Raw genomic sequence first — 27,373 nt, 5'->3', positions numbered from 1 at the left:
GTCATCGTCATGATAACGTTGGACAGTGGATCGACGCTCCATGCAGCTGATCCGAAATGACTAAACAGGGATGTCTGAGGAGGAAATCATCCAGCATGTGACCATAGAGGGAACTCTAGCTTCTTCAGCAGGATCTGGCATAAGGCTTTTGACGCGAGATTGAAGATGCAGGTACTACGAACGGTGAAATATATATTTATATTTTAAATCCCACTTAATGCCTAAAAGATTCCATTGCAACGGGTGAATGGAGGAATGTAAATGCATCAGAAGTCGGCTCCCAGGCCCGTGAATAGATCAGTTTAAAGCGCTATCCGCTGGCATAAAGAGGGGACAAAGGTTCCGGCATAATCAGACTAATTGCTGAAATGGGCCGGAGCGAGGAGCGGACAGATCGAATAATGCCATTCTACAGGAGTATTGTACGAGAAGAGCGGAGGGGATTTGTGCTCAGAGACTATTGAGTTTTCATATCGTGCTGATTGGATCATTATTATTTTTATTTATTTATTTATTTTTTTATACCTGTGAAACTGAGAGGAGATAAAACTCAGACATGAACCAGAGAGACACGAAACATCTGAAAACCGTACTGCGCACTGACCTGGGGTGCGTATCCTTGTAGGCGCTACAGATGTGGAGAGGTGACAGCCATTCAAAATTGCATTTTTTTTTTGCACGCCTGACGGCCTGGTATATCCGTGGCAGATTGAGAAAAGGTTAAATGCTGAATGTGACGGCGGTAGGCTGAAGCACAGAGGGACACGGAGCAGTGAGCCCACAAGCGCCACATGAATTGCTGAGATCATTTTCTGATGTTTTCCGGCTACTTGAGATGGAGGTCTCCGGTTAGAGCTAGATAGTCCATTCTTGGCGTCTCTCCGGGAAAACTGAGCACATACATCCTGAAAGACGCTGAAAGACTAGAAACTGCCCGATGGATCAGATCGCTGACAGCCGGGGATCTGCAGATGAGGACGGCTGAGAATTTAGCTAGATGCCACAGATTTATGACGCTGAGGAGATTGCGGGATGAGGTTTACTGAAATATTGTCTCTGCCTGCAGAATTAAGCCCTCATATGTTAGCGGATTGCGAAATGAAGGGCCTACCTATAGGAGGAGCAGGCCCAGCGGACGCCAGAGTGTAGCAGGAAGATGGTGGAGGAGAACGGAAGACCGGCGGCTGAGATCGAGTGGCTGGATCGGCAGGGACCGCAGGAGCAGGAGATGTGGACTCTACGACTGCATTCAGGTGGAGGTCGACTGATTGAAGAAACAAAGACTGGCACTGGCAGTGTTTGATTGAGCGTGTCGAGGGAATAAGTGGAGTAGCGGCAGCAGGAGAGTAAGCGTTCCTTCGTTTAGCCCTGGGAGCAGAGGAGGCTGACTTCTCGCTCCTTTTACCGGCCGCGGGAGCCGCTGCGAGAAGAATTTGGATCTGAAGTTTATTAAGTGAGTTCAGGAGGAGGAATAATGCCAGTTGATTGCAGCGTAGAGCAGCGCAGAATCGTTGCCGGGTTCGATCAGAAGACAGCTGGAGAAGAGATGGAGACTTTTAAATTTCGTGCTAAGCTGTGATTGGTCAGGAGAGGGATGGAAAGCGACAGCTGATTGGTGAGGGAGGTGCTTTCTATTAAGCACCTGACTAAGAGAGCGGAAGAGAGGGGGAGCAGAGGAGGGACGGATAGAAGCAGAGAGATCAGGAAGTGGATCGGGATACATGGTGACTGATGGGAAACAGAGTCTTCCTGATTGAACTTACGCTAAGAGCTACATTTGTGTCCAGAAACATCTTGAGACATTGACATCATCACAAGAATCTCTTCAAAACTTGCGAAGAGATATGACAGAAGAGATTCTCAAGGCATCAGGTGTCATAATAAATGATTATATTGGGCACTTCCTACAAACTATGTTGTAATACCTGTTATTGTCATTATCTTACATTTTTCAGATTCCAGGGAAAGCTTCTGTTCCTTCTGTGGAAATGAAGACTTGCCAAAAACAGCTGAAGATGCTATTTGGGTAGGAATTATTCCTTTATTGTTAATTGTCAAATGCCAGTCCAAGTGGTGGATAATTTATACTCACTGGACATGGCCAACATTCCAATATAATGTTAAACAAACTTTCTTTCCTACTTTCAGTTAGTTGTCTTTGTTGTTATCCCCTTATAGATCCAGTGTGACACATGTAAACGGTGGTTTCACATACACTGCCTTGGACTAAATGCTGCACAAGTTCCAAAAGAAGAGACCCCTTGGAGCTGTGACTTGTGCAATATGTCACACTAAATAAAGACATTTTTGTGACTGTATCTATGTATTTGTTTCTATTTGTTGTATAAATGTTGTAAATTATATACATAGGCTGCATATACACTACACACCCAGTAGGCATATTATGTCAGATTTGGACAAACTTACGTTTGTATTTAACCATCTTTTTTTCTAACCAGTCCAGGGTGTACCCGCCCCTCACCTATAGATACAGGGATAGGCTCCAGCCCCCAATGACCCTGACAAAGCAGGTTCAGATGATGGATGGATTTTTTTTTTCTATTTGTTGTAGAATAACCACCAGGAATTAATTGTGGAGGGTTGATGGTTGAATTATTAACAGTCTGACACACACACATACTAATATTTCAGACTATAAGATTAAAAAGAGTCCAGTATTACCATGCGTTGCTTTAACATTATGTATTATGTATTGCAATACATGGTAATACTGGCTCTATTGAGCAAAACAGGCAATATAAATTCCCCCAAAACAGGCAACACCAAACTAATGGGTGTAGTGATGGTGTCTGGACCTGTGATGACGATTCGGTGGTCCAACATTGTATATTAAAGAAGCTATGCAATATTTCTGTAGCATTATTATTTCGGTATTGCACTTTGTAGACAGTCCCTAGACGCTCGACTCTCCTCCTCCGCTGCATAGACACACATACAAATGATCACGGCATGTTTGGACAAAATTTAGGCTGTAGCTTGTTGTCTACACTACCATGATGGGACACACGCATTTACGTGTCCTTACAATGTGTCTTGTGTGAGTTATTGAACCCGGAAGTTCGAATCTGTCAATCTGTTTCTAACTTTACTGAACCCCTCTACGTCTGCGGTACAAGGATCCGCAGCTGAAAGCAGTGACATCACTGTCCCACTCAGCTGCACATACAGCAGCTGCTGCTCTCTTCCTTCTCAGGCTTCTTCTTAATATTAATTGTAATCATGTCGGCTACGATCGGACATTAACTTAAACAAAGTCACACACGCGCACATTGTGTGACGTCGTGTCCTCTTCTGCGCATGCGGGTCACTTCAGGGCCGCAGTCCGTTCACACAGGAGAGTGACAGCAGTCTATAAAGCATATTATTTTGTAAACGCCAAAAAATCCGATTTTGGGCATTAAGACCTGCAGTCCACAAAAATACCCTGGGTCAGAACTAAGAACAGGGTGTGGCCGTGCTCGAGTGGGACCAACGACACGCTGTACAAGATTAAAGAGTCAATGATATTTAAAAAGTCTTTGGCCAGTAGTTTACACACAGACACAGTCCTCACTGAGACACACAGACACAGAGTCCTCACTGAGACACACAGACACAGAGTTCTCACTGAGACACACAGACAGAGTCCTCACTCGGACACTGAGACACACACACTGACACAGTCCTCACTGAGACACACAGACAGACGTCAGACTCACCTTCACGGAGAACTGCGCCACAACCAGAACTGAAACTGAAAGTGAACTGTGAGCAGTCAGCTGACCGGTCTGCTGCCAGATTGGGCGGGTTCGTAAAATCGTGAAATCCTACTGGTCAGAGGAGTGAAGAGTTCAACTAATCAACACGAACATAAACATCAGCCACATTCAGACCGGCAGGTGTTGGAGGTTTGATGAATCAGCTGCCGACCTGGCTCTACTGACGGAGCCTTCCCATAAATTTCGGAATATTGTCAGTATACACCCCCCCCCCCCCATCTTCTGGGTCAGTATTTTTTATATTTTTTTAATACGCCGTCGTACTAACATGTCTCTGCTCCTCCACAGTCAGACCCACAGAGAGATGTATTCATTTACATTAGATGGAAATATAAAAATGGAGACAGAGTAAACACTGCTTACACCAACACAAATGCTAACGCTACCCGGTAGCCGTGCTACATGAAAAGGTCGCACTGTTGATGCGCAGATTGATGATTTTTGTCACATTCAAACATGAATGCGATCGATCGAATGAAATCTCCACTTTTGCTGGAGTTTTCAGAGGAGACACTGTTTATGTAACTGAAGGCAGAAAGGAAGCAACAGTCTTGGTGTTTACAGATACCCTGTATGTGGAAACCAAACCATGTGACTCCAAGTAGGTCCCACTGCTGTGAAATCAGCCTGTGCAGTTAGGACCAGTGGTGGAGGAAGAACTGAAGCTGCCTCATCAGGAGCTCGCCCAGGCATTGTAGGGAGGTCATACAGACAGGTGGAGGCGCTTCATCTGCTCCTCTGATCAATGAGAGGGAGAGAGAACACAAGGGAAGCACACAAGTATGACTCGGGGTCATGATGCCTGCTCACCTGAACAGGTTTACTGACTATAACTCACATCAGGATGGAGCAGGAAGCAGCAGAAACAACAACCTTTTCTAACAGCTTTATTGATCATCACCAAGTCGAGCAGCTTCCACCTGGACCTCACAACACAACATGAACATGGTGACATTTCTCAGCACAGCTCAGACACCACAAACACCGACACAGCTTTGTGTTCCTGTGGCTGAGTGCTGACGCCTCCTCTCAGGCTGTTCTTCTGTCCACACTGTAAACCAGCATGATGCAGGAGCACCCAGCACTCACAGCAGGAGAACATCTGCAGAGCTTCACTCAGAGTCCGTCGGAGAACAAACCTGAGTGTCTGTTCAGAGAAAGCAGTGGACATGTTGTTGTTGACAGTTGTGTCTCTGCTGTGTGTTTCTCCTGCACCGTCCATGCTGACAGCACAACAAACAGCCTTCACTGCAAACCTTCACACGTCAGTTCAACAAAGACAGCAGCTGAGCGTCTGCAGGTTTTCTCCACACACAACATTCCATTTCATCCATTACAACCAACACAACAGCGCCCCCTGCTGACAGAGTCTGTGCTGCACAGCCTGACAGCAGCTGAACTGCTTCCAAGTCACAATGAGTTCAAAGAAGGAGCTTTTTAAAGTGGTGCTTCTGTTCTGTCAAATAACAGCACATTCTGTGTGTTACTTCCTGTTTCAGACTGAACAGTGATGCTGAAGCCCTGAAGGATCCGAGTTTCACAGACTGTTTCCCTCCACAGATGTTCCTCCGCCGTGCTCTCCATGGGCCTTCATGTGTATCTCTAAGTTTCTGTGCTGACTGAAGCTCATGCTGCACGTTGTGCAGGTGTACGGTTTCTCCACCGTGTGCTCTTTCATGTGATTTTCACAGGCTGCTGAGGTAGAAAACGACTGGCCACAGGTGTCACAGGTGAACGGCTTCTCACCTGCATGGAGCCTCATGTGGGCGTTCAGGCCGGTGTTGTGATGGAAACTTTTCCCACATAATTTACAAAAATACGGCTTCTCGCCTCTGTGAATCCTCATGTGGGCGTTCAAGCCAGCACTGTGACGGAAGCTCTTCCCACACACTTCACAGTAGAAAGGCTTCTCGCCCGTGTGAGATCGCATGTGACTCGTCAACAGCGACGTGTTGCTGAATCGCTTCCCACAGACGGGGCAGGGGCAGCACCTGTCGCCCGTGTGCAGCTCTGTGTGTCTTCTCAGAGTTGAGGAGTCGGTGAACGTTTTACCACAAAACTTACAGAAGTATGGCCGATCGCCCGTGTGACTTCTCATGTGGATTTGTAACGCATCATTTCGACTGAAACTCTTCCCACACATTTTGCATGAATACGGCTTCTCGCCCGTGTGAGTCCTCATGTGGACAGTCAGGTTGCTGCTGGTGTTGAAATCTTTCCCACATGTTTTGCAGGAAAAGGGCCTCTCTCCTGTGTGAGTCCTCATGTGGACAGTCAGGTTGCTAACAGTGTTGAAATCTTTCCCACATGTTGTGCAGCTGTGTGGCTGCTCTTTGTGTGTGGCTGCATGTTTTTTAAAGGTTGACAACGCTACAAATCGCTCCCCACAGGTGTTGCACAGGTAACACGCACGCTTTGAGCCTGGGTCCACATGCTGGCTTTCTTCCTGATCCTGAGAGCTGTGAGAGCAGAGCTGCTCTCTGATTGGTTCAGATTCATCACAAGGAGGAGTCACCACAGAGGGACCCGCCCCCCGCTTCAGGGCAAGCTGCTCTGCCTCCTGACTGCTGTATCCTTCCTCCTCCTCCTCCTCTTTAATTCCTGGAGGGTCCTCCTGGTCCAGACTGGAGACCCTCTGCTGGTCTGGCAGGCGCTCCTCCTCCTGACAGTCATGTTGCTGTGAGAGTTCTGCTGAACATGTGAGTTTTAGTCAGTTAGAATCATATTTTGACTTTAGAGTCATTTTGTAAGAAAACAGACAAAACAGACATGATACACATAACAGGAGAAACATGTTTGTACTTAGTAGTTGAGTGTTACACAAACCTTCACCTGACCATGAAGCTACTGAAATAAATTAAACTAAACAACATAAAAGGTGTGTGTCTCGTGCAGGACTATGATTCAGCTTAGTTTGGATTCACTTGATCACATGATTGAAGCTATTTAAAAATCAAACATTACAATCTACAAAATCTGTAGAGATGAAATAGAAGAACTTAAAGATCTGTTCTGGTTTGGAGTCACTGGGTCACGTGGTACATATTTAACCCAATTAATTAAAACATCACTGTGTTGGTACCGCTGTTCCAGTTTAACTGGGGATCATGTTGACTGGTGATATTTGTTTACATTCCAGGCAACCAGATGTGCTTGGTGTTGGCCTCCGCAGATTCGTCACAATCCGAGACCACTCCTATGCTGTGTGGCCGTCAAATGTTGCAAGATATAGATATCTGCGTTGAATAAAAACAGCCGTCCTGTCGATACCGTGCACAGAAAGTAATGAAAACGTGCTTATAAAACAAAACAGCCACATGTATAAATAAAGCCCCATGCGGGATTCGAAACTCTGCACAACAGCAATATGATTACCAACCCAGCGTTGTATTCTCTGCACCACGGACAAGCTACTGTCTCCTGTTGCTTTACCTGCACATATCTCTACTTGTACTTTTGTGTGTTTGTTTGATAACTACCGTAAACAATTTAAACAATTTGTATCGTTAGTGCATACATACAAACAAACACAAGTAACGATACATATTGTGTGTAGTTTCTTCTGGGGTGGCTGTGCATGCCACCTGCTCTTATTTTGAAAGGTGCATTTCGCTTCCGGTGTCTGTGGCTCAGCAGTGTAATCAAACAGAGCTTTAAACTAGCTCTAAATGTTTACACCGAACCCAAAAAACGCTGTCAGCCCACGGTCTGTGTCCTCGGTGGCCATGTCTGTGTGTTTTTACATCACCTGAGTTTGCTGTGTGAGACGATCGTTTGTTTTTGAGGATACAGAAGTCGGGCCATGTTAAGTTGTGACTGTCACTAGTTGACATGGGCGCGTTAACCTCGCCGCCTAAATGTGAGCGAGTGACAGAATCAACCACAGATATTGGGATAAAGCTGCATTTAGCTCCTTTATAGGGCACCATGGAAGATGATAACTGGACTCTGGTCACGTCGTGGTGGTTGTCTTTGAATGTTCTTCACAATACCAGCGTCGCTGTGACACACAGCGCTGCTTATGTTTTGAATGGTGGCTGTAGTTCGGTGGTCCGATCAAAAAGGCCAGAGTTACATATTTCACATGGTTCACATCAAATCCATTCAACGTGACGGTGTCCGTGCTTGTGTATTCTTCCCTATAGCTGAGTTTCGCTGTGTAAAACGCTGCTTTGTGTTGGTTTATTTCGCTTTTAAAGAGGGTCATCTGCACATGTTAAGTTGTGACTGTCACTGGTTAACATGGGCGTGTTCACCGCATCACTCACGTGTGTTGAACGGCCAACACCGTGAAGGAGATATGTGCAGGTAAAGCAACAGGAGACAGTAGCTTGTCCGTGGTGCAGAGAATACGACGCTGGGTTGGTAATCATATTGCTGTTGTGCAGAGTTTCGAATCCTGCATGGGGCTTTATTTATACATGTGGCTGTTTTGTTTTATAAGCACGTTTACATTACTTTCTGTGCACGGTATCGACAGGACGGCTGTTTTTTATTCAACGCGGATATCTATATCTTGCAACATTTGACGGCCACACAGCATAGGAGTGGTCTCGGATTGTGACGAATCTGCGGAGGCCAACACCAAGCACATCTGGTTGCCTGGAATGTAAACAAATATCACCAGTCGACATGATCCCCAGTTAAACTGGAACACCGGTCAGTGAGAGAGAGGCGGTGTCGGGGCTTCGTACCGGTGATGAGCAGCTGTACGTCGGGCTTGCTGATGACCTCCTCCAGCAGCCTGCGCTGGCTGTGCAGCTCCTGCTCGTACTGGACCACAGTGTGTTCGAAGAACGTGAAGATCTCCTCCACAGCAGCGGTCAGCCGCTCGTTCATGAACTCTCTCAGAGTCTGGACCGCAGACATTTTACTCACTAACACAAACACGGAAGCTGCTGACGGCACTTCCGCCGGACGTCACTTCCGCCTGAAGCCAGAGCCTGCTGTTCACGTAGAGGGCGCTGTGGGACAGTCAGGAGCGAGGTTATACTAATAATAATAATATATATATTATGTTATATAATAATATTTAATGATAATTTACAAACACATGATTGATTATCTATTAAAAACGAAGAAAGAAAAAACGTCCTTTCATCTTTCTGAAAGCTAAACTAGTGTAGCCCATCAAACACTAGCATGCTGCTAACGGCTGCTGATTGGTCAGTTCAGATTAGGACTGCCGGGGACAGGAGGTCCTGCCTCCATGGCAGCCTGGTTGGAGGTGTCCTATCAGGCTCGTGGTGACGTCACTGATAGTTATAGAACAAGTTGTTTATTGATATGTGTACACAATCTAAAAATGGAACTTTATGTTGTTTTTAAACATGAGTACGATCAGTTTTTCTTTGAACTCCATGAACTTTACATTTTTGAGCTCTTCTCATTGTGGACTGTCAGAAGAGCGCCCCCTATATGACAGGTTCTCTCCATATAGAACTTCTGTGCCTCCACACTGTGTTACCCAGTTATAAGACTCACCTCATAATCCCTCTCCCCTGGTCCTGGTTTCTTGTAAACTGTGAAGCTGTTTGACCTCAAGGTGATTTATTATAACAATACATAAATAATAATAACAACAAACTCAGGCACAGTTCATTCAAACAAGATACTTTATATAATTCATCATCAAATAAATAAATGATCTGCTTTCATGTTACTGAGCTCCTGTCTGACAGTCTCACTACATCCACACACACATGCCATCACTGTGTGTGGTCACAGTCTGTGATGCTGTAGGAAATAAAATGAGCCGATCGCTGCCTTTAATTTAACTCTTAAAGTTCATTCATGTTTTTAAACCTGTTTTCTTCACAGATGTTTCTCCTCCTCCTTCTGCATGGACTCTAATGTGTATTGCTAAACTGCTGCTCTCACTGAAACACATGTCGCACTTTGTACAGGCGTATGGTTTCTCCACTCTGTGCTCGTTTAGGTGATTTTTATACGCCGACATGAAAGACAGTGTTTTCCCGCAGGTCTCACAGGAGTACAGCTTCTTCACTGCGTGACTCCTCATGTGGGCATTTAAAGCTGTATTATGAGGGAAGCTTTCTCCACATGTTGCGCAGCAACACGGCTCCTCGTCCCTGTGAATCCTCATGTGGCTAATAAGGCCAGAATTGTGAAGGAAACTTTTCCCACATATTGTACAGGAGTGCGGCTTCTCCACTGAGTGAGATCTCATGTGACTTTTATAAGCTGACAAGAAAGAAAATGACTTTCCGCAGGTCTCGCAGGGGTACGGCTTCTCTCCTGTGTGAATCCTCATGTGGGCGTTTAAGCTGCTGCGGTGACTCAAACTTCTACCACATATTTTACAAGAGTAGGGCTTCTCTCCTGTGTGCGATCGCATGTGACTGTTCAAAAGCGACCTACTGATGAACCTTTTCCCACAGATGGAGCAGGGGCAGCGCCTGTCACCCGTGTGGATGGCTGTATGTTGTCGAGATGCCGATAAGTCGGTGAACGTTTTCCCACAGATCTTACAAAAGTATGGCCGATCACCCGTGTGTGTCCTCATGTGGACATTTAATGCATCGCTTCGACTGAAACTTTTCTCACATGTTTTACAAGAATACGGCTTCTCCCCTGTGTGAGTTCTCATGTGGCCTGTGAGATTCGTAGCTTTACTGAAGCTCTTCCCACATGTTTTACAAGAATACGGCTTCTCCCCTGTGTGAATTCTCATGTGGGCCGTGAGATTAGTAGCTTTGCTGAAACCTTTCCCACATATTGTGCAGCTGTGTGGCTGCTCTTTGTGTCTGGCTGCGTGTTTTTTAAACATCGACAAAGCTGTAAATCGTTCCCCACAGGTGTTGCACAGGTAACACACCTGCTTAGATCCAGAGTCCACATGCTGGCTTTGTTCCTGATCCTGAGAGAGGAGCTGCTCTCTGATTGGTTCAGATTCATAAGGAGGAGTCACCACAGAGGGATCCGCCTCCTGCTTCAGGACAAGCTGCTCTGCCTCCTGACTGCTGCATCCTTCCTCCTCCTCCTCCTCTTTTATCTGTGGAGGTTCTACTTGCTCCTGGTCCAGACTGGGGTTCCTCCTCTGGCTACAGAGCTGCTGGCTGAACAGAAGCTCCTCCTCCTGATGGTCATGCCGCTGCGAGAGCTCTGCTGGACAGACACAACAAAAATCAGTGTCAGGGTGAGTTGGGGTGCTAACACCTGGAATTTGATGTGCTGCCTAAACACAATAACTAATTGATTACATACAACAGTATAAAAATCAGAGAATTTGAACTCAGATCAGTGTGATAAAACTAGCTAACCAGCCATAAACCTTCTCATTTGAGGAGTCCTTTAGTTTTTAGCTGGGTCAGTTTGTCCCTCCTCAAGCATGACCTGTACTGTGGTGCTCCGCCTGTTTTGGAGCCGTCACGTCGTCCATGTTTATCCAGTCTTTGTTGAACTGTATTCCTGCATGAAGAATCCTCAGCATCTGCGCTGCAGGTAATGATCAAACAATAAACCAGCTGCGGTGATGGAGCAGTGAGAGGCTGGTGTCACTGTGAACGGTCTCTGGTCTGATGTTCTTTTTAAAGACACCACAGAGCAGAGACCCGACATGAAGCCACAAAGACTCACTGACGCACCTCAGTCTGTGGAAGCTAACAGCTAGCTCACAGTTAGCTGCATCACACTAGCCCTGTCAGCATGTCCGCGGGTGTATGTTAGGACAGCTTGTAAACTGGATCCGTCCAGACCTATTTTCAAATCTGGCTATCACACACACACAGCTTAACCCGGCGTCTGTGTATCCTCCGCTGGTCAGTGAGAGAGAGGCGGTGTCGGGGCTTCGTACCGGTGATGAGCAGCTGTACGTCGGGCTTGCTGATGACCTCCTCCAGCAGCCTGCGCTGGCTGTGCAGCTCCTGCTCGTACTGGACCACAGTGTGTTCGAAGAACGTGAAGATCTCCTCCACAGCAGCGGTCAGCCGCTCGTTCATGAACTCTCTCAGAGTCTGGACCGCAGACATTTTACTCACAAACACAAACACGGAAGCTGCTGCCGGCGCTGCTCTGACGTCACTTCCGCCGGACGCCAAACCACCATGTTCCGGTTTATGCATTTATAAAATATGTTTTTTTTTTCTTATTCTTGGCATATTTAAAGTTGTTTGTTATAAATAACGATGTCTGCTATTTGTGTTTTTTTATCTTATTTATGAAAAAATTATGGTCATTAAAATAACCCGGGCTGACATTTTGTTTTTTCTTTGTCCTCTTCTTTTCTAAAAAAGAAGTTTGTAACAGGACAGATTTATTCACATTTTCATAAAGTACCTCCAGCTCTCTGGGATGTAAACCCGGGAGGATTCACCTCCAACTGACTCTTCTGTACTCCTACATGTGTTTTTCTCCTTACTCCTTACATACTTCAGTATGTGGAGATTCGGTCTGCTCCTGCTGACGCAGCTCTGTCCTGACCTGAAGCCGCTGTGACATCACTCTCTGCTTTGAAGCCGTGACGGCTTGGCTTCCTGGTCTGTAACTGACAGCCTGATGTTCGTTGTCGCCACTTTAATGAAGACAATCTGCTGCAGTTGAATGAAACTTTACTGTAGAGCTGCTCGTCTTCCCTTCAGACACAAACATGTTTAAATCTACACAATTCCTTTGTGTTAAATACAACAGTAGACATCTTCACAACAGACAGCATGGTGGGTGAAACAGACCAGCACAGTAAAGTACAGTATATACACACACGCTATACACTATACCAAGAGGAAGAAAATCAAGATGTGTCTTCTAAGCTCCGGCTCAGAGGAGTCTGTTTTTACTTTGTGATTTTATTCTTTACCTATTTCTGTAACATATGGCCCTAATGTGCTGTCAGAGACAGAAAAACATCAAGCTGACATTAACATTCAGGCTGGACAGGAACACTGTAACAAAGACTAAAAGACGTGTTTTCTCTTCAGCTGCCACATTAAACGTAACCTCACACAGAAAAACAGGTGAAAACGGCTCCGGCTCCACAGACATGAAGCAAAAACAACGAAGAGTTAGACTCATCAACGCCTGCAGGAAGTGGATCCTCCCATGGTCCACACCCGGCGCCAAAATAAACATCAAAAATAAGTGCAGAGACCACAAACACAGGCCTCACAGGCTTCCGTACAAAGCCACCATCAGACGCTGCAGATCAGCACCCCATGAGGCGGCTAGAGAGCGGCGCACACTTACAGCGGTCACAAATGTCAAGAAGCAAAACTACAAACACGGCCTCACAGGGAGGCAAACCTGCACCAATGCCTGGCTGAGCACACACTTCATTTCCTTCATTTGTTCATCGAACAAGGAAACGTTTTCCTTTGAAAGAACAGCAGCACCACAGTCCTGCCTGGAACTGCGTCGTCTCAAACTGCAAAACGTTTCAGTAAATCAGGCAGCGACAGCTTCAGCTCATCATGACCCACATCCAGCCCCCGTCTGCTCCACCCCAGCAGCTGCAGTGAACGGACGGATTCCCGCTGCCTGAGCGGAACATAGGAGGCTGTTCAGAACTGGATCAGTACCACAGACGCCCTTCATCACACTCTTCCTCACTGAGATGAAGGACCTCCTGCAGTGACACGACATGGCTTAAAGCAGCTCCACCAAAAACACAACACACTGAACACAAAGAAGCAGCAACACAACGGCAGTCTGCTCAGACGTCCTGCTTCCAGCCTGTGAAGAGTTAAAATAATAAGAGCAGTCATTCGTTTGTCTCTCTCAGTTTTGGAATGTTGGAGGTTTCGCTGCTGAACTCGCTGAGAACAGAGTCACGCGGGCGGTTCTTCACCGGGCTGGACTTCACTGGACGTCCAGCTCAAGTCCACACAAGCGTGGTAGTCATGACGACAAAGGCCGACAGAGGAAAGCACAGAAAAATGGTGCAGATGTCTCCGAGGACAATATTTACAGATAAAACATCATCTCATGCTGGAGACAAACAAAGGATCGTGACGTGTGAACTTCCTCCTCATGCTTTGTCACAGCAGGTGGCGCTAATGCACAATCCTGCTGACGGTTACACATAATAAAGGGAAAGGTCACACTGACTGGCAGCCGGCAGCCATCCGGACGTCGACATCAGTTATTTTTCAAAAAGTTATTTTAGACTTGATGACAAAGAGAATGATTTCCTCACAAACGCAGACTGTGGTGTAGCATCGTTGTTGGGTCAGAGCGCCTCACCACACCGCTGTGACCCACTAACACAGATCAGGTGGTTCCACTCGCACCAGCAGAAACATAAAAACACATACATCAGATTCCACGCGGCTGCTGTCGTGTTTCAGACAAACTCCAGCTGCACGTTTAACAAAGAAAAGAGAAAAGTAGACGCTTCCGTTTCCTTGATCCACACCGAGGTGGTAACCACGGCGACGACCTCATGGCTTCTCCGGTTTGAACTTGATGTGAAAACTAAATAATAATAATAATAATAAAAACAGACAGGGCTGGAATGCAGGTGCAGCTCTGCTCCGAGCGCCGCTCGCTCAGTATCCCAGGTCCAGCTGGATTTTGTGCTCGAAGACGGCGATAAGCAGCATGATGCAGAAGCCCAGCAGGATGCCGGCGTTCTGGAGGAGGAAGAAGCCCCAGTGGCTGAAGCCGTGGTCGCCGGCATCATTGTGTAACATCTCAGGCACCTCGAAGACGGAAAGAAGAGAAGAAGAGAGAAAGAGTCAGCTCAACTGATCTGCATTCATGCAGGGCTGTCTGCAGAGCGCCCCCTGTGGGACAGGAGGTTCAGGTCACGTTATCAGCCCATGTAGTCATGGATGCTGACCATCCACTGCCCCTCTGCCTGCTCCACAGTGTCAGGTGGTTTTTACAGAAAAAAAACTAATTATGAATAATGAAAAAAATTGATGCAGTGTGAGGCAGCAGCCACCAGAAGTCAGCAGAGGCTGAAGCAGCTGACTGTGACAGCTCAGCTCTCCTGAGTGTGTGTGTGTGTGTGTGTGTGTGTGTGTGTGTGTGTGTGTGTGTGGGGCCACCTGGCCCTGAAGGCTGAGAGTTGGACCAGAACAGATGCTGCTGACTGGACCTCACAGCGCCGACACACAGCTCTTCCCGACTTGTATTTCTTGTCTTTCTTGTCTGTGCAGTGACAGATCACACACACTCGCTTCTGATTGGCTGAGCAGGAGGCTGACTCACCATGTCCACCAGGGCCACGTACATGAAGAGTCCCGCCGTGAGGGCGAATATCCACATGGAGATGTTCTCAGCGTAGTGTCCGATCAAAATGCCCGTCACCATGCCAAGGTAGGCCATCATGGCTGACAGCACGTTGTACAGGATGGCCTGACGCACCGTCATGCCGGCCTTCAGAAGCACCGCAAAGTCACCTGGGAAACACAGCAGAGTTACTCTGATCAGCTGTTTGGAGCAGCAACCAGCCCAGTGCATTCTGGGTGTTCACAGGCCTTTGATGACAGCAGCAGCATGACTGTAACACTGTAAGAGGCAGACATCTTACCGAGCTCGTGAGGCAGCTCGTGGCAGAAGACGGCCACAGACGTGCTCAGACCGCTGGACAGACCCTCCGTGAAGGCCGCGCCTGCAGCGACACATAAAGTTTATCCTGACTGGTAGCTTAACAACATGCTAACAGAGGCGCTAGCCCCATTCTGTGGGTGGTGTCTCCGTGTAGAGCCACTCACCGATGGCGAGGCCGTCACTGAAGTTGTGCAGTCCGTCCCCCATGATGACCATCCAGGCGAGCGTCGCCACGCCGGCCTGCTGGAAGTGCTGCTCCGAGTAGGAGTGGGAGTGGCTGTGCGGGTGGTGGTTCTGGGAGTGGTGGTGGTGCAGGATGTGGTGGTAGTCGTGGTGGTGGTGGTGCATGCTGTCAGCCTGGCCCACCGTGTCGTGGAAGTGGGAGTGGCACTTGTTCTCGCAGTCCTCTGCGGTGTAGGCGGTGGTGTCCGACGCCCGGCCGTAGGCCTGCGGCGACACCACGGACACCTGCGGCGCCAACATCACCTGCTCCTCCTCCGCCGTGCCGCCGCCACTGTGCAGGCTGCTCGAGTGGTCGCCAAACGTACCGGCGCCGTTCGTCTCCACATCTGAGGACGGAGAGAAAAGAGATGAACTCCTCCACCTGCGTCAGCTCCATCAGCTTCACCCTCAGCTGAGCTCACAGACGTTTCTGCAGCTTTTTGCTCTTGTACACGAAATGAGGCAGAGGGGTTCATGTGACCATCACCTTCTTCAAAACATGCTGCAAAAGTATTAGTCGAGTATTTAAAAAAATATGATGTTACATTTCTGTGATTTTATTTCTGCTGCTTTGTGGTGTGTTCAAAGTCCTGCCTTGGCCTGGAAACCTCAGTGGCTCTCACCTTCACTTGGCTTCAGGTCGTTCTCCCCCAGAGCAGGCTGCTTCTCTGGATCTGCTTTGTCGTTCTGCTCCCACTTCTTCTGGATCTGTGAGGACAGCAACGACACTTTCAGATAAACACGACGGTCCAGAAACACGTGGATTGTATAAAAATCAATATTACTGGACACATTGTATCAGTGTGAACATCGTCAGCGGTCTTCTTTAGGACCTTTTGCTTCTTGTCTTTGTACATCTTTCCCAGCGTCAGGAAGTGTTCGATAAGAAACATGAAGTAGACCCCGCTCAGGGCCGTCAGACCCTTCCACACCGCATCCAGGTCCTCCTCCCGCTCATCATGGAGGACATGATGTTCCTCCACCAAGGCATCCTCGTGGTGGTGATGGTGACCTCCCTGAGCCTGATGACAGAAGCAGGTGGTTAGCTTAGCATAGCTGGGGGGGGGGGGGGGGGAGACACACCGGCGCTTCACTTGACCTGACAACATGTGACTCACGTGGGGGATGAGGTGCAGGAAGGCGTCGCCGCTCAGCGTTCCCACGGCCAGCGCCACCAGGAAGCTGAGGAGGAACTTAAAGAAGACTCTGTTCATGAGCGGGATGAGGACGACGCCGAGCAGGGAGAGCAGGCTGATGATGGTGATGGAGAGGAACCCGCCAACCCACGCTGCAACACACACACACACACAGACACACACACAGACACACAAGAGCTTCAGGTAAGCTGCTTCAAAACCTCTGTTGACACCAGCAGATGTAAACAGTCAGGTGTTCAAGATTCCTGGTTATACAAGGTTCCTGAAAGCATCGTATGTTGAAACATCTGTTAAAGCACACAGAGCTGTCAGACATGAACCTCTTCCATGGTCTTTGAACGCATCACGTGATAAATCAAAAATAAAGCATGTGCACTCATAAAGCAGGAAGCCATGTTTGACCAGCGGTCACATGACAAACCTTCCTCCCATCACAGATGAGCGGATCCTACCTATCGTGATGTTCCTGCTGTTCTCGCCTCCGCTGCGCTCACTGTGGTCAGAGCGGTTGTGGTCTCCATGGTGACCATGAGCATGTCTGTGGTGCTTATGCTCTAAAAAACACAGAGACAGTAAATGAGTTTTAAACCTACAAAAACACCGCAGCTGGTGCCTCTGTCCCTGCTGAGGGGGTTCCCACCTCTCTCCTCGTGCTCGGAGGCGTCTCCGTGCAGGATGCAGGCTCCCCCGTCGATCTGGTTGAGGAGGGCGGGGCAGAGGAAGCTGAAGTCTCCGAGCGTCACGCCGGCCTCCTGAGACATCCCGTGTGAGGAGAGGATGCTGGAGGCGTTCAGACACTGCAGGGAGGACACAAGACACTGTGTGTGATATGTGGATGTGTTTATGGAGTATTTTAATCAATGGTCCTGACACCGTGCTGTACCTCTGCTCCGTCCAGGCTGTGGTTTTGGAGGTGATCCTGGTCCACAGCGGTTTCCTGTATGTGGCTCTCCGTGGTCGTCCCCGTGGTTTGCTCCCCTGCAGGACTCGGCCGGTCCTGCGGCTTCACCAGCAGCTTGGCGCTGTATGGCGCCGTGGTGCCGCCCTCCTGAGCCACCGGTGCAGTTCTTTTATCATACAGCTTGAGGTGACCGCCCGAGTCCTCGCTCTTCTTCCCCGGCACGTCCTGATTTTCAGTCTTCTTTGAAAATGTCTTGGACTGTGAAGAGTCGCCGTGGTCGTGCTTGTGGTGATGGGAGTTGTTGTCATGATGATGATGATGATGGTGGTGGTGGGGGTGGTCTTCATGGTCATGGTGGTCATGGTGTCCCGGTTGCTCGTGGTGCTTCACCATGACAGTGCGGATGCGGTCGAGGCCCACATTCTGCAGGAGGCGCTTCAGACCCGCCAGAGAGATGGTGCCGTTCTCTCCGTACCTGTCGGGTTAGATCACACACACCCATCACACCTGCGGCGCCCGCTCGGTGAACACAGGAAGCTCGGTGTCAGTGTAAACCCGCCGCCGGCTCACCTGTTGAACAGAGCCTCCAGGTGCTGCCTCTGGCTCCGCTCAGCTCTCTGAGCGTCCACCACGGCCGACAGGACGCGGGCGTCACCGCTCGCCTCCGTGGTGGACGGGCCGCAGTCTGAACTGGCCGACCCGGCGCTCACGACGAAGAGCAGCATCAGAGCGAGCGCCGCCGCTCTCATCGCCTCCTCCATCATCTCTGCAGAGGAAACAGGAAGCTTATTACACACAATGTAAAACATGTAACGTTAGAACAGCTGCTGCTGCACGCCAGCCCGACAAAGACGGGATTAAAGCTGCTGCAACAACTCCGACATAATCTGAAACTGTCCAAGTTAAGACAAAAGCCCGGAATAATCTGCTTCCTGCTTTTGTTTCAACTGCAAAACACCTGAAAGGCTTATCATGTGTTAGAGCAAAACATAATTCATTGAAATTATTTAAAGTTTACCAGAACATTTTTTAGGGAATTAATTATTTTCTGAGATTATGTGGTCATAAATTCAGAAACAGAAAGTCATACATTATCTGTAAGACAGAAAAACTATTCTCAGATTATAAAGGTGCAAATTTAAGCAAAGATATGTGAATTTTCTTTACATAAAGTTGTTGGTTTTTTAAAGAAAGACACAAAGTTCTACTCACAACCTTTAAAAAAACTTTTAAACCCAGAATAATAAAAAAATCTGAATATTCTGAGATCTCTGTTAGAGAATCTGTGCCGTCTGTATCTCTTCGGATTCACAGGTCTGAGGCGTTTGGGTCCCTGCCTGCTGTTGGATGAATCATGCACCTGCAACACTAATGTTGACTAATTCTGAAGTTTCCTGAAGGTGACGCCATGGTGCAGCTCGTCTGACCGGATCAACCGCCCACAGGTTCAGTTCCTGTTAAACCCTCCAACCTTCTGGTCATGTCAGCAGCTCTTTGAATCACAAAGAGTGGGATCAGGTGTTTATTTTCGGTGCAGGGAAGTGGAACAGCTGACTGTGTTTTTCCACTGACCACAGTCCTGTAAATCATGTGCAGACGTAAAGTTTAACTCTGAAGTGATGTAAAACAATAAAATGATGCCTAACGAGCATTTCAGGGTCAATATTTAATCCAATTTAATCCTAATCTGAACAACACACAGCACACGGTTCATTCTAAGAACCACCGAACAACCTAAAGACAGAACATCTGTCTCAGATAACAGGGGATCCTTTAAAGCTCCCTGGGAAGAGGCGTTTACGGACACAGATGTGTGACCGAGAACACAGTTTCCTGTGTGGAGCGGAACAGAACAACATGTTCCGGGGAACGTGTTGATCTCATGTCCACCGTGAACATCCTCTCACACGGACAGAAATGTCCAAATTAAACGTTTCGTGGACGGAGTTTGGGGAGTGGTGCGTTCAGGTGCAGCCACGTTAGCGGATGCTTCTGCGGGACGGCTGGCAGCTAGCTTAAACCCGCCGGACCGTGCTGCATTAGCACCGAATACACAGCCGCGCTGGTAATGTTAATGAACACTCTGAGGCTAGCGCTAGCTCAGCCCCTGGCCTCTGTGCGGAGGACTTAGCCCCAGCTAGCCCCGCGGACATTCCGCCGAGTTTCTCTGGAGGACGCCGACAGACGGCGGCTGCCAGGCGGCCGCGGCCCGGGCCCGGGCCTCGTGCTGCCGCCGCGGCGCGGCCTCAGTCCGCCGGTAAAAAAAAAACAAACCGTGGGAAAAACATCACGCTCATCTGCGCCGCCACGCATGTCCGTGTCGGTCCTGAAACACACACACTGGAGGTAAACAGTAACACGTTGCGTTTGTGCGCTCCGCACCAGCCCGGTGCCGTGTGCACAAAGGAGGCAAACCCGGAAACTGAACCCTGCCGCCGCCGCCGCGCGGGGCGGACCGGAGCGGGCGCGCTGCGGCTCTAAGCTCACCGGCAAAAGGCGTTTATCCACGGGGGAGGACTTCCAGCGAGTCCGCGTGGTGGGTGTGATCGTCTCCTGGGATGTGTGAGCTCTTCCCGGTGCCGCGCGGTCCACTGCTGTCCGGTAACGAAGGCTGATGGATGAGGACTGAGTGGCGCCTTCAGGGGCGGCCGGAAATCTGAGACACCTCCACGCAGAGACAAGAGGAGGAAGGAAGATCTGCAGAAGGAAGGAGCCGAACATGTGACATCACCAGACACGTGTCGTAAATAAATACAACACATTTAGAAACAAACAACACAAAGAGCATTTTACTAGAACGTAGAAACACAACCGATGTTTTATTATTATTATGTTTATTACTTGAAAATGTGTGTGTGTGTGTGTGTGTGTGTGTGTGAGAGAGAGAGAGAGAGAGAGAGAGAGAGAGAGAGAACAACACACACACACACACACACACACACACAGTAAATAAAGTTAAATGTCCACAAACATCCACAAACAAACAAACACACACAAACACAAATGTCCTCAGAGTCCGTGAATGCATCAGAGGACTTGCAGCCTGCTGTGAAGGAGGACATCAGTTGGCAGCATGTGACTGAGCTTTGGGAGCATGTGACAGTCCTGTCCTGTCCAGGTCTGACTGCAGGGACGGAGGATTAGACGGAGAAACCGCCAGCAGAGGTTTTTAGGGAGGAAAGAGGCCGACGGACACACCGTCAGCAGTTTGACACGTAATAACCTGAAGGCTGCAGACAGGAGTCGTGTCACCAGGAAGTTATAACGAGTTAACACAGTGATGATGAGGGGCGAGCTGCAGCGACCTCAACAAACACAGCCTGGCCCTTCAGGGCACATGTCTGTGGTTGTTAGCTCTGCATCATGTTTCAGAGCTGTGTTCATTTCAACATCAGAACACACAAAGCTGTAAACAACACGCAGGTCCGTCACTTCTCAGGGTCCCCTGGAAACGTTTCCTCAGATGTGTGTGTTGTTGTGTCCTCTGTGTGTGTTGTGGGTGTTTCTGTGTGTGTTGTGGGTCTTTGTGTTGCGGTTGTGTGGTTCTGATGTCTGGTTTGTGAGCACCACCCGCACAGATCCTGAACGGCGCCAGCTTCCTGGTTCAGAATGACCGGCTCATCACTCTTAGCTCATTCTGCATCACTTCTGTTGTGTGTGCGTCCTCCTCCTCTTGTTGTTGTTGTTGTTGTTGTGGCCACCTTGCAGTGTTAATGACGGGTGAAAGCCCAGCAGCTGTGGTGTTCTCCTGCTCCTGTGGGAGCAGATAAGAGTAGATGTGCTGACAGGACGGGAACAACCAGCTCGGAGATAAGCAGCGACCTGCAGCTGTGAGCCGCGGCCACCTGCGTACACCTTTTAAACCTGTTGGAGGTTAAAAATCCACTTTTTAGTGAACAGGTTCAAAGGGTATTTGTTAGGGACTGTTTTCAGCGGCGTATTAATCCACAGTTGGCCCTGTGTCTGTGGCAGCAGGATAAACACATCAGGTCTGCACATGAAGCATCAAAATGATTTTACAGAGCAGACCTGGGCTGAGTACGGCTGCAGCTGATATATTTCAGCTGCAGCTCCTAAAAAGCACATTTCTCCCCCGACTTTCAGAGCGCTGTGGTTTGGTTCTTCACTTTTTAGCTTGATCTCTAATGGCTTTGTTCAGTAGGCTGGTATTGACTTCACGCTGCCTGTGCTGCTCTGCACTGTGTGTGTGGAGAGACGCTTCAACGTTTCTCTGCACACTGAAAGTATTTATTTAAACATTATTGCTGTTTTACAGAGCTCTATGTGGCCCTCATAACAAACGAAGTGCAGCCTGTTACAGACGGTTGGAGCTGCTCTGAGCAGCGGGTGGAGCTCTTCGCTCCGAGTGGCCGAGCAGCTGATCAGTGTCAGGTGTTGCTGATTTAAGAGGAGGCTCAGAGGGATGTGAGGATCATCTTCACCCAGCCCTCAAGAACAATATTGTGTTTTGGTTCTGAGCGGAGGCTGCTGGGTGTGTTACTGTTTTTGTACAGCGTGAAACAAAGCTGCACCCACACACACACACAGCTGATCACACACAGTGTTGTGTTTAAAGTAAAACCTGCAAACCTTGACCGCTTTCAGCAGAATGGTCACTGAAGGTAAAGTGTCTTTCTCCTGAAGGGGGCGCTGTTGTTTCTGCTGTGCTCTCTGTGACTAACATCAGTGTAGAAGAAGAGACCTGGTCTGTGGAGTTCAGCCTCTGCTCCACCAGGGAGCAGCAGGAAGTAGAAGCTGAGCTGATGTAAACACAGCAGCCGCCACGGCGAGCCTCACCGCACAGAGCTGCACGTCTGTCTGCACCGAACCAGCCGGGCCAGCTGGACGGAGGCGTCCAGAACTCTGTCTCTGAGCCACGTCTCTGTGAGGACAAAGACGCAGCGGGCTCTGAACTCCCACCGCCGAGTCCGGATAGGAGACATTTATTCAGGGAGGAGACGTCAGAGCACAGGACGGAGCGGCCGGCCGAGCACGGAGCCTCCTCTTCCTCACACAGAGCCTCCTCTTCCTCACACAGAGCCTCCTCTTCCTCACACAGAGCCTCCTCTTCCTCACATGGAGACATGAGCAGCGTGGAGGACTAGAAGCCTGGTCCCTGCAGCCAGCAGAGAGCACGGAGCTGGACCTGCAGTCTCTCACACAGGCTGCTGCTGGAGGCTGCTGGACCACAGACATGAGGACTAGAAGCCTGTAGATGTACCTCATAAAGTGAAGGACATCTCACAGCAGCAGTCTCCTCAGAGACCAACTGGAAGTTACCTGAAGTAGACAAAGTGAAGCTCAGTCACTGACGTGAGGTTTAAATAATGCAGACGACAGAGTGAACAGTTTCTGCCCTGTGCTGATGGAGAGGTCACGGCGAGGTCGGCGAGGCCTTCGTTAACTATTCATGTCTAACAGGAAGGATTTAAAATGCAGACATCCTCTTCCTCACTTCAGCTGCAGAGGAAGAGCCACAGAACCGACCCAGTCTGATCTGAAGCACTTTATTCTACATGTCGGAGTTAAAACCCTTTAACAAATACAAGCTCACACACACACATCCCTCTGCTTGTAGACATGATGGAGCTGTTTGTGTGGAGCAGAGACCAATGAGAACACACCCACTGATCATGTGACTGAACCATGGTGTTTTATGGTGTTTACTGTCCACAGTGTGTGAAGAAATGACTCTGTGGTGAGTTTACATTAAACATTAATGTGTCTGTCTGGTGTGTCTGTGTGTGTGTGTGTGCGTGTGTGTGTGTGTCACACACCTGCAGCCTTCACATGCTGCCAGCTGAGAAGAAAAACTGCACACACAGCTTGCTGTTTGTTTGCTGCCTGTATGCGGCTGTAACCATGACGATGAAGGTCAGTGTATTTCTACACTATGAGCTGTCCCATGTTGACTTTAGTAATTATTATTTTGACAGTTTATGTCCTCGCGTCCCTCCAGCTCAGAGGTCGGCTCAGTCATTATCATGTTTTATTCAGCTGAGATGTTCCCTCTGAGCTCTGCTGAGCCTCCACGCTTTCACTCAGCGCTGTGACCTCAAGTGTCCACCAGGGGGCGACACACGACAGTATAAGCTGCTGTGTGGTGGAAGCAGGAGGCTCTAATGATTCATTGTGAGTTTGCTGATCATGTGATGTCTGTTAAGGTGGAGGATTAACGAGACAAACACTTTTAATCTTTAATATTTGTGGACTTTTGTGAACATTAGTCTTTTATTTAAGACACAACACGTGTCTGTGTGTGTAATCAGAAACTTGGTGTAACTTGTATGTTAAAGCGAGCGTCTCCTGGGGCTGGGAGGCTGCACATGCTGCCATGATGCAGCTGTTCGCCGTCCTCAGGCCTCGCTCAGGTGTGTGGATGTGAGGCAGCAGCAGGTGCAGCGATGCTCCGCCTGCTCCTCAGCAGGCTCCTAAAGAGGATTCATTTCTCCTAAAACTCACTGGGTGATGAGCTCCGCTGTGTTTTCCACACACTGACAGGAAGACTCTGAACTTTGCGTGGTTCTTCTGCAGGATGACCCAGTTACTGTAAAAAGGCAGAGGATTGCGTGGCCGGCTTGATCTCACAGTCTGACAGAGTTTCATCAACGCCCTTTTAATGTGATGGATGTGATGAAACGTGTCTGACGGGAAGTGATGAAACATTTTCCGGCTTGCTGTTTGTGGAGCCTGACAGGACTTCAGGGGAAAGTCCTCATTACTCCTGCTGATCAAACACAGCAGCAGATCTGATGACCACCAAACATCTGCACACACATCCTGCTTCTGTCAGTCTGACTCTTATTTCTTATTCTGGAAATTCAGCTTAAGAACTTTATTTAGAACTCACTAACTGTTATCAGGGCCTGGTGGGTGAAGACTCTTTGTCCGATTGGAGCAGTTTGGAGGGGGGCGGTGAAAATAAAGGGCTTATATGACGGAGATTTTCCTAAGTAGATTCACCGTCTGGTATTTATTCAGCGCTCAGTGGGACTCAGCTCGTTAAGATAAGAGCCATCGTCTCCTCACCTCCACGTCCCACTTCACATCCTCACCCTGTGCTCATCCTCCTCTGTGGAGACACAGCAGAGGTTTGGTCAAACTGAAACACTCCTGCCTGCAGGCAGAGAGCAGTCAGTGTGCAGAGTCACTCAGGTGTTCAGACAGAGATCAGCTGCAGGTCAGACAGAGACTCTCTGAGTGTTGGTCATGTGACTGCTGCGAGCATGTGATCCATCATGGTGTCCTGAACTCTGTGCAAGAAGAGGTAAAATCAAGCGGCAACCTTCGGGGCTCAAAGTGGAAGCCCATGCGGAAGTGTCAAAACTTGTAATTCACGCTGCAACAGCTAGGGGTTGGCTCCAAAAGCGAGTAATTTCCCATAGACTCCCATGTTAAAATGGCCGATTTCACAGCAGAAAAGAACATGTTTACGGCCTGGTACAAAAAACCACTCTGGTCTCAGATGATAGGTTCTCTTCTAGTGTCAATTGTAGGGGGGGTGAATTTTTTTACAATTCACTCGTTTCAATTGTATTCGGACTTAAAATTACGCCTAATTATGGGCGTTGCCGCTTGAGTGACAGACAGTTGACGTATCACAGCGTGAGTTTCCTGCTTCCACGATCGCCCGCCCCCTAAACCCCGCTCGTGCCCCCCCTCTTTGTCCATATTCGGAGTTTTAGTTGACGTGACGCTGCCAACATGGCGGCGGTCATCACGTCCCGGAACCTCCCACTGAGACTCAAAACGGCTCTTCAGAAACAAACGGGTGACGTCACGGAGGCTCTGTCCATAGTTTTTACTGTCAATGGGTAAAATAGTTTTAAACATGGTGGATTCAAGGACAGCTGAATGTCAGCTTTCTGAGCTTCGTCTTTGTGGGTCCAGGTTTTGGACAGGTTCTGGGCTGACCTGGTTTCAGGCTGTGGTCGCTCCTTCAGGTGCTGCTGTGTGAAAGCAGCTGCTCTCAGGCCTCTCCGCCGCCTGTCACCGCGCTCCTCATTCATTTCCACCATGTAAACAAGGCAAACAATTACTCAGCTCACTGGCTCGGACCGGAGCTGTGAGACTCGCGTCCCTCTTATTACAGACTGTTGTTTAAGATGCTCCTTCCTGTTTATAAAGCTCCTTTTTCTGACCGAGGTGTCGGATCATTCTGACCTCTGCTTTCTGAGCCGGCGGTCACACGGCGGCGTCCTCGAGCGGCTGATGAGCGGTGACACATCGGCTGTCGGCCTCATTTAGTCTGAGGGCGGCTGAGGTGAGCGGACTCCCACCAGACACAGACCAGCTCTGTTATCAGTCAGGACCCGTCTCGATTATTCGACCCGGGCTCATCCTTTGTATGATGTTGTTGTTTTGTGCACGCTGACATGAGTTGTTGTCCTTGCACAAAGTCCAGACTAATGCATTTCGGTTAAGGTGTTCCTGCACTGACGGGGCTCCTGCCCCCATGACCCTGTGCAGGGGACACATGCACTCTAACTGTGTTTAGTGTATCATCTCATGCAGCCTGACGGGAGTCACTGTGGTCAGGGTTTGTAAAGCACTATCTTGACCTACAACCTGACCCTGCTCCTCAATGCCTCACATCAGCCAGCTGTGTTTTGATCCAGTCAACACGACAGTGAGTGAGTGATCAGGTGGAAGTGACTCCACAAAAACAGCGCCGCCCCAGCGGGGACGCAGGCTGTGGCTCCTGGGTGACAGTCAGCTGCCGTGGATCCATTACAGGTCAACACTGAAGTGACTTCATAACATGTTGGGGGGAGGGGGGGGGTCAGATCAATACCAGCTGCTTTGGTGAGCTCACCCTCTGTTCCGTACAAGAAGGAGGAGGAGGAAGAGGAGGAGGAGGAGGAGGGATATGACCAACTAAAAAAATAAGAAATAAACCGCGCAAAAGTGGAGCTTTATTCAAAGCTAAACTACAAAACAATGACCAGAGGCGCAGGAGAACAAAAGAGGGCTACTGAAAACAGTGCCAGTCAAACTGCAAAAGACAAAAGTACAAATAAACACAAAAGAAGGGAGGTCAAAAACACAAACCAAACCTGAGGAGGAAGGGAGGACGCCAAGAGTGAAAGGCAGGTAATAACCAGGGATTCACATGGGGTTCACAAGGGAAGAACTGACAAAGACAAAGGGAAGGCACAGGGCTTAAAAAGAGGAGAGACGGCACAGGTGAACACAATTAGGGAGGAGCTGATAATCAGGGAGGAGACTAGAGGAGGAGAGAGGGAAGGACTGAGGAGCAGAGAACAGGAGGGAGGAGGAACAGAAGGAGAGAGGGAAGGACTGAGGAGGAGCAGAGAAAGAGGACAAACACTGAAAACTAAATAACAAAACAAACAACATAATAACATGACAAGGGGCCAAAACCCTGGCTCATGACAGTACCAGGGTCCGGGCGGAAGACCAGCGAGGACGAGGATGCGGATCCTCCGGGGTCCGGGCGGAAGACCAGCGAGGACGAGGATGCGGACTAGGGATGTCCCGATCCGATTCCGATCGAGTCTGAAATCACATAATCGGGCCCGATTTCCGATCACGTGATTTCAGACTCGATCAGAATCGGCTGTTACCTCCCGATCAGGACTCGGATATATATTTATTAGGGCTCTCAAAGTTAACGCCTTCTGTGCAGGGTGGCCCTGTGTCCTGTAGTGTAGGGGTATGACTAGGCCTGTCGCGATAAACAATAAATCAATTAATTGCACGATAAATTAAATGGGCTCGATAAGTTGTTCGGCCGCGATAAATTACATTTGCATGCTGGTTTATTTTCCTCTCTCTCTCTC

At 48.8% G+C, this 27,373-nt stretch overlaps 3 protein-coding genes across 11 annotated transcripts in view; all 3 read right to left on the bottom strand.

Annotated features, from left to right (window-relative positions):
* LOC114449773 (uncharacterized) overlaps window positions 1–3,749 on the bottom strand; it is a 63,630-nt gene extending 59,881 nt beyond the window's left edge. Inside the window, exon 1 of the mRNA XM_028427608.1 lies at window positions 3,720–3,749. The gene's annotated coding sequence lies outside the window, so the exon portion shown is untranslated. The remainder of the gene's footprint in view (window positions 1–3,719) is intronic.
* slc39a6 (solute carrier family 39 member 6) lies at window positions 1,961–20,224 on the bottom strand. Of its 9 annotated transcripts, none has more exons than XM_028427377.1 (13): window positions 19,845–19,861; window positions 18,783–19,149; window positions 18,141–18,336; window positions 17,553–18,045; window positions 17,310–17,466; window positions 17,122–17,223; window positions 16,631–16,800; window positions 16,346–16,534; window positions 16,136–16,220; window positions 15,455–15,859; window positions 15,271–15,351; window positions 14,949–15,139; window positions 14,282–14,434 (listed from the first exon to the last, which is right to left on the bottom strand). In XM_028427377.1, exons 3-13 carry the CDS (start codon window positions 18,332–18,334, stop codon window positions 14,282–14,284), a joined length of 2,220 nt encoding a protein of 739 aa, XP_028283178.1. In that variant the 5' UTR covers window positions 18,335–18,336; window positions 18,783–19,149; window positions 19,845–19,861. The 9 variants fall into 9 exon arrangements, 8 of the variants coding, with proteins under 8 accessions (XP_028283172.1, XP_028283178.1, XP_028283180.1 ...); XM_028427379.1 differs by having other exon boundaries at window positions 18,783–19,062; XR_003671998.1 differs by lacking the exons at window positions 18,783–19,149; window positions 19,845–19,861 and adding an exon at window positions 1,961–1,971 and having other exon boundaries at window positions 12,510–14,434; window positions 18,141–18,775.
* LOC114449771 (zinc finger protein 709-like) lies at window positions 4,661–11,812 on the bottom strand. The gene is made up of 5 exons (XM_028427606.1): window positions 11,596–11,812; window positions 9,583–10,907; window positions 8,734–8,743; window positions 8,474–8,674; window positions 4,661–6,470 (listed from the first exon to the last, which is right to left on the bottom strand). The coding sequence occupies exons 1-5, from the start codon at window positions 11,768–11,770 to the stop codon at window positions 5,317–5,319; spliced, it is 2,865 nt and encodes a 954-aa protein (XP_028283407.1). The 5' UTR covers window positions 11,771–11,812; the 3' UTR covers window positions 4,661–5,316.
* Window positions 20,225–27,373: the final 7,149 nt, after the last annotated feature.

This window comes from Parambassis ranga, chromosome 17 (genome assembly GCF_900634625.1).
Source record: "Parambassis ranga chromosome 17, fParRan2.1, whole genome shotgun sequence".
NCBI classification, from domain to species: Eukaryota; Metazoa; Chordata; class Actinopteri; family Ambassidae; genus Parambassis; species Parambassis ranga.
This window is presented reverse-complemented; position numbering and strand designations above follow the sequence as displayed.

Bases quoted from the DNA above. Each gene is read 5' to 3' on its own strand.
- slc39a6 (XM_028427371.1), bottom strand. From the start codon at position 18,379: ATGTTTTACATTGTGTGTAATAAGCTTCCTGTTTCCTCTGCAGAGATG. The intron at 17,224-17,309 runs GTGGGAACCCCC...TGTGTTTTTTAG, and splicing joins CTCCGAGCACGAGGAGAGAG to AGCATAAGCACCACAGACAT. The intron at 15,140-15,270 runs GTAAGATGTCTG...TGTGTTTCCCAG, and splicing joins CGAGCTGCCTCACGAGCTCG to GTGACTTTGCGGTGCTTCTG.
- LOC114449771 (XM_028427606.1), bottom strand. From the start codon at position 11,770: ATGTCTGCGGTCCAGACTCTGAGAGAGTTCATGAACGAGCGGCTGACC. The intron at 10,908-11,595 runs GTACGAAGCCCC...GTGTCTGTCCAG, and splicing joins CGTACAGCTGCTCATCACCG to CAGAGCTCTCGCAGCGGCAT. The intron at 6,471-8,473 runs GTACGAAGCCCC...TCACATGTTCAG, and splicing joins CGTACAGCTGCTCATCACCG to CAGAACTCTCACAGCAACAT.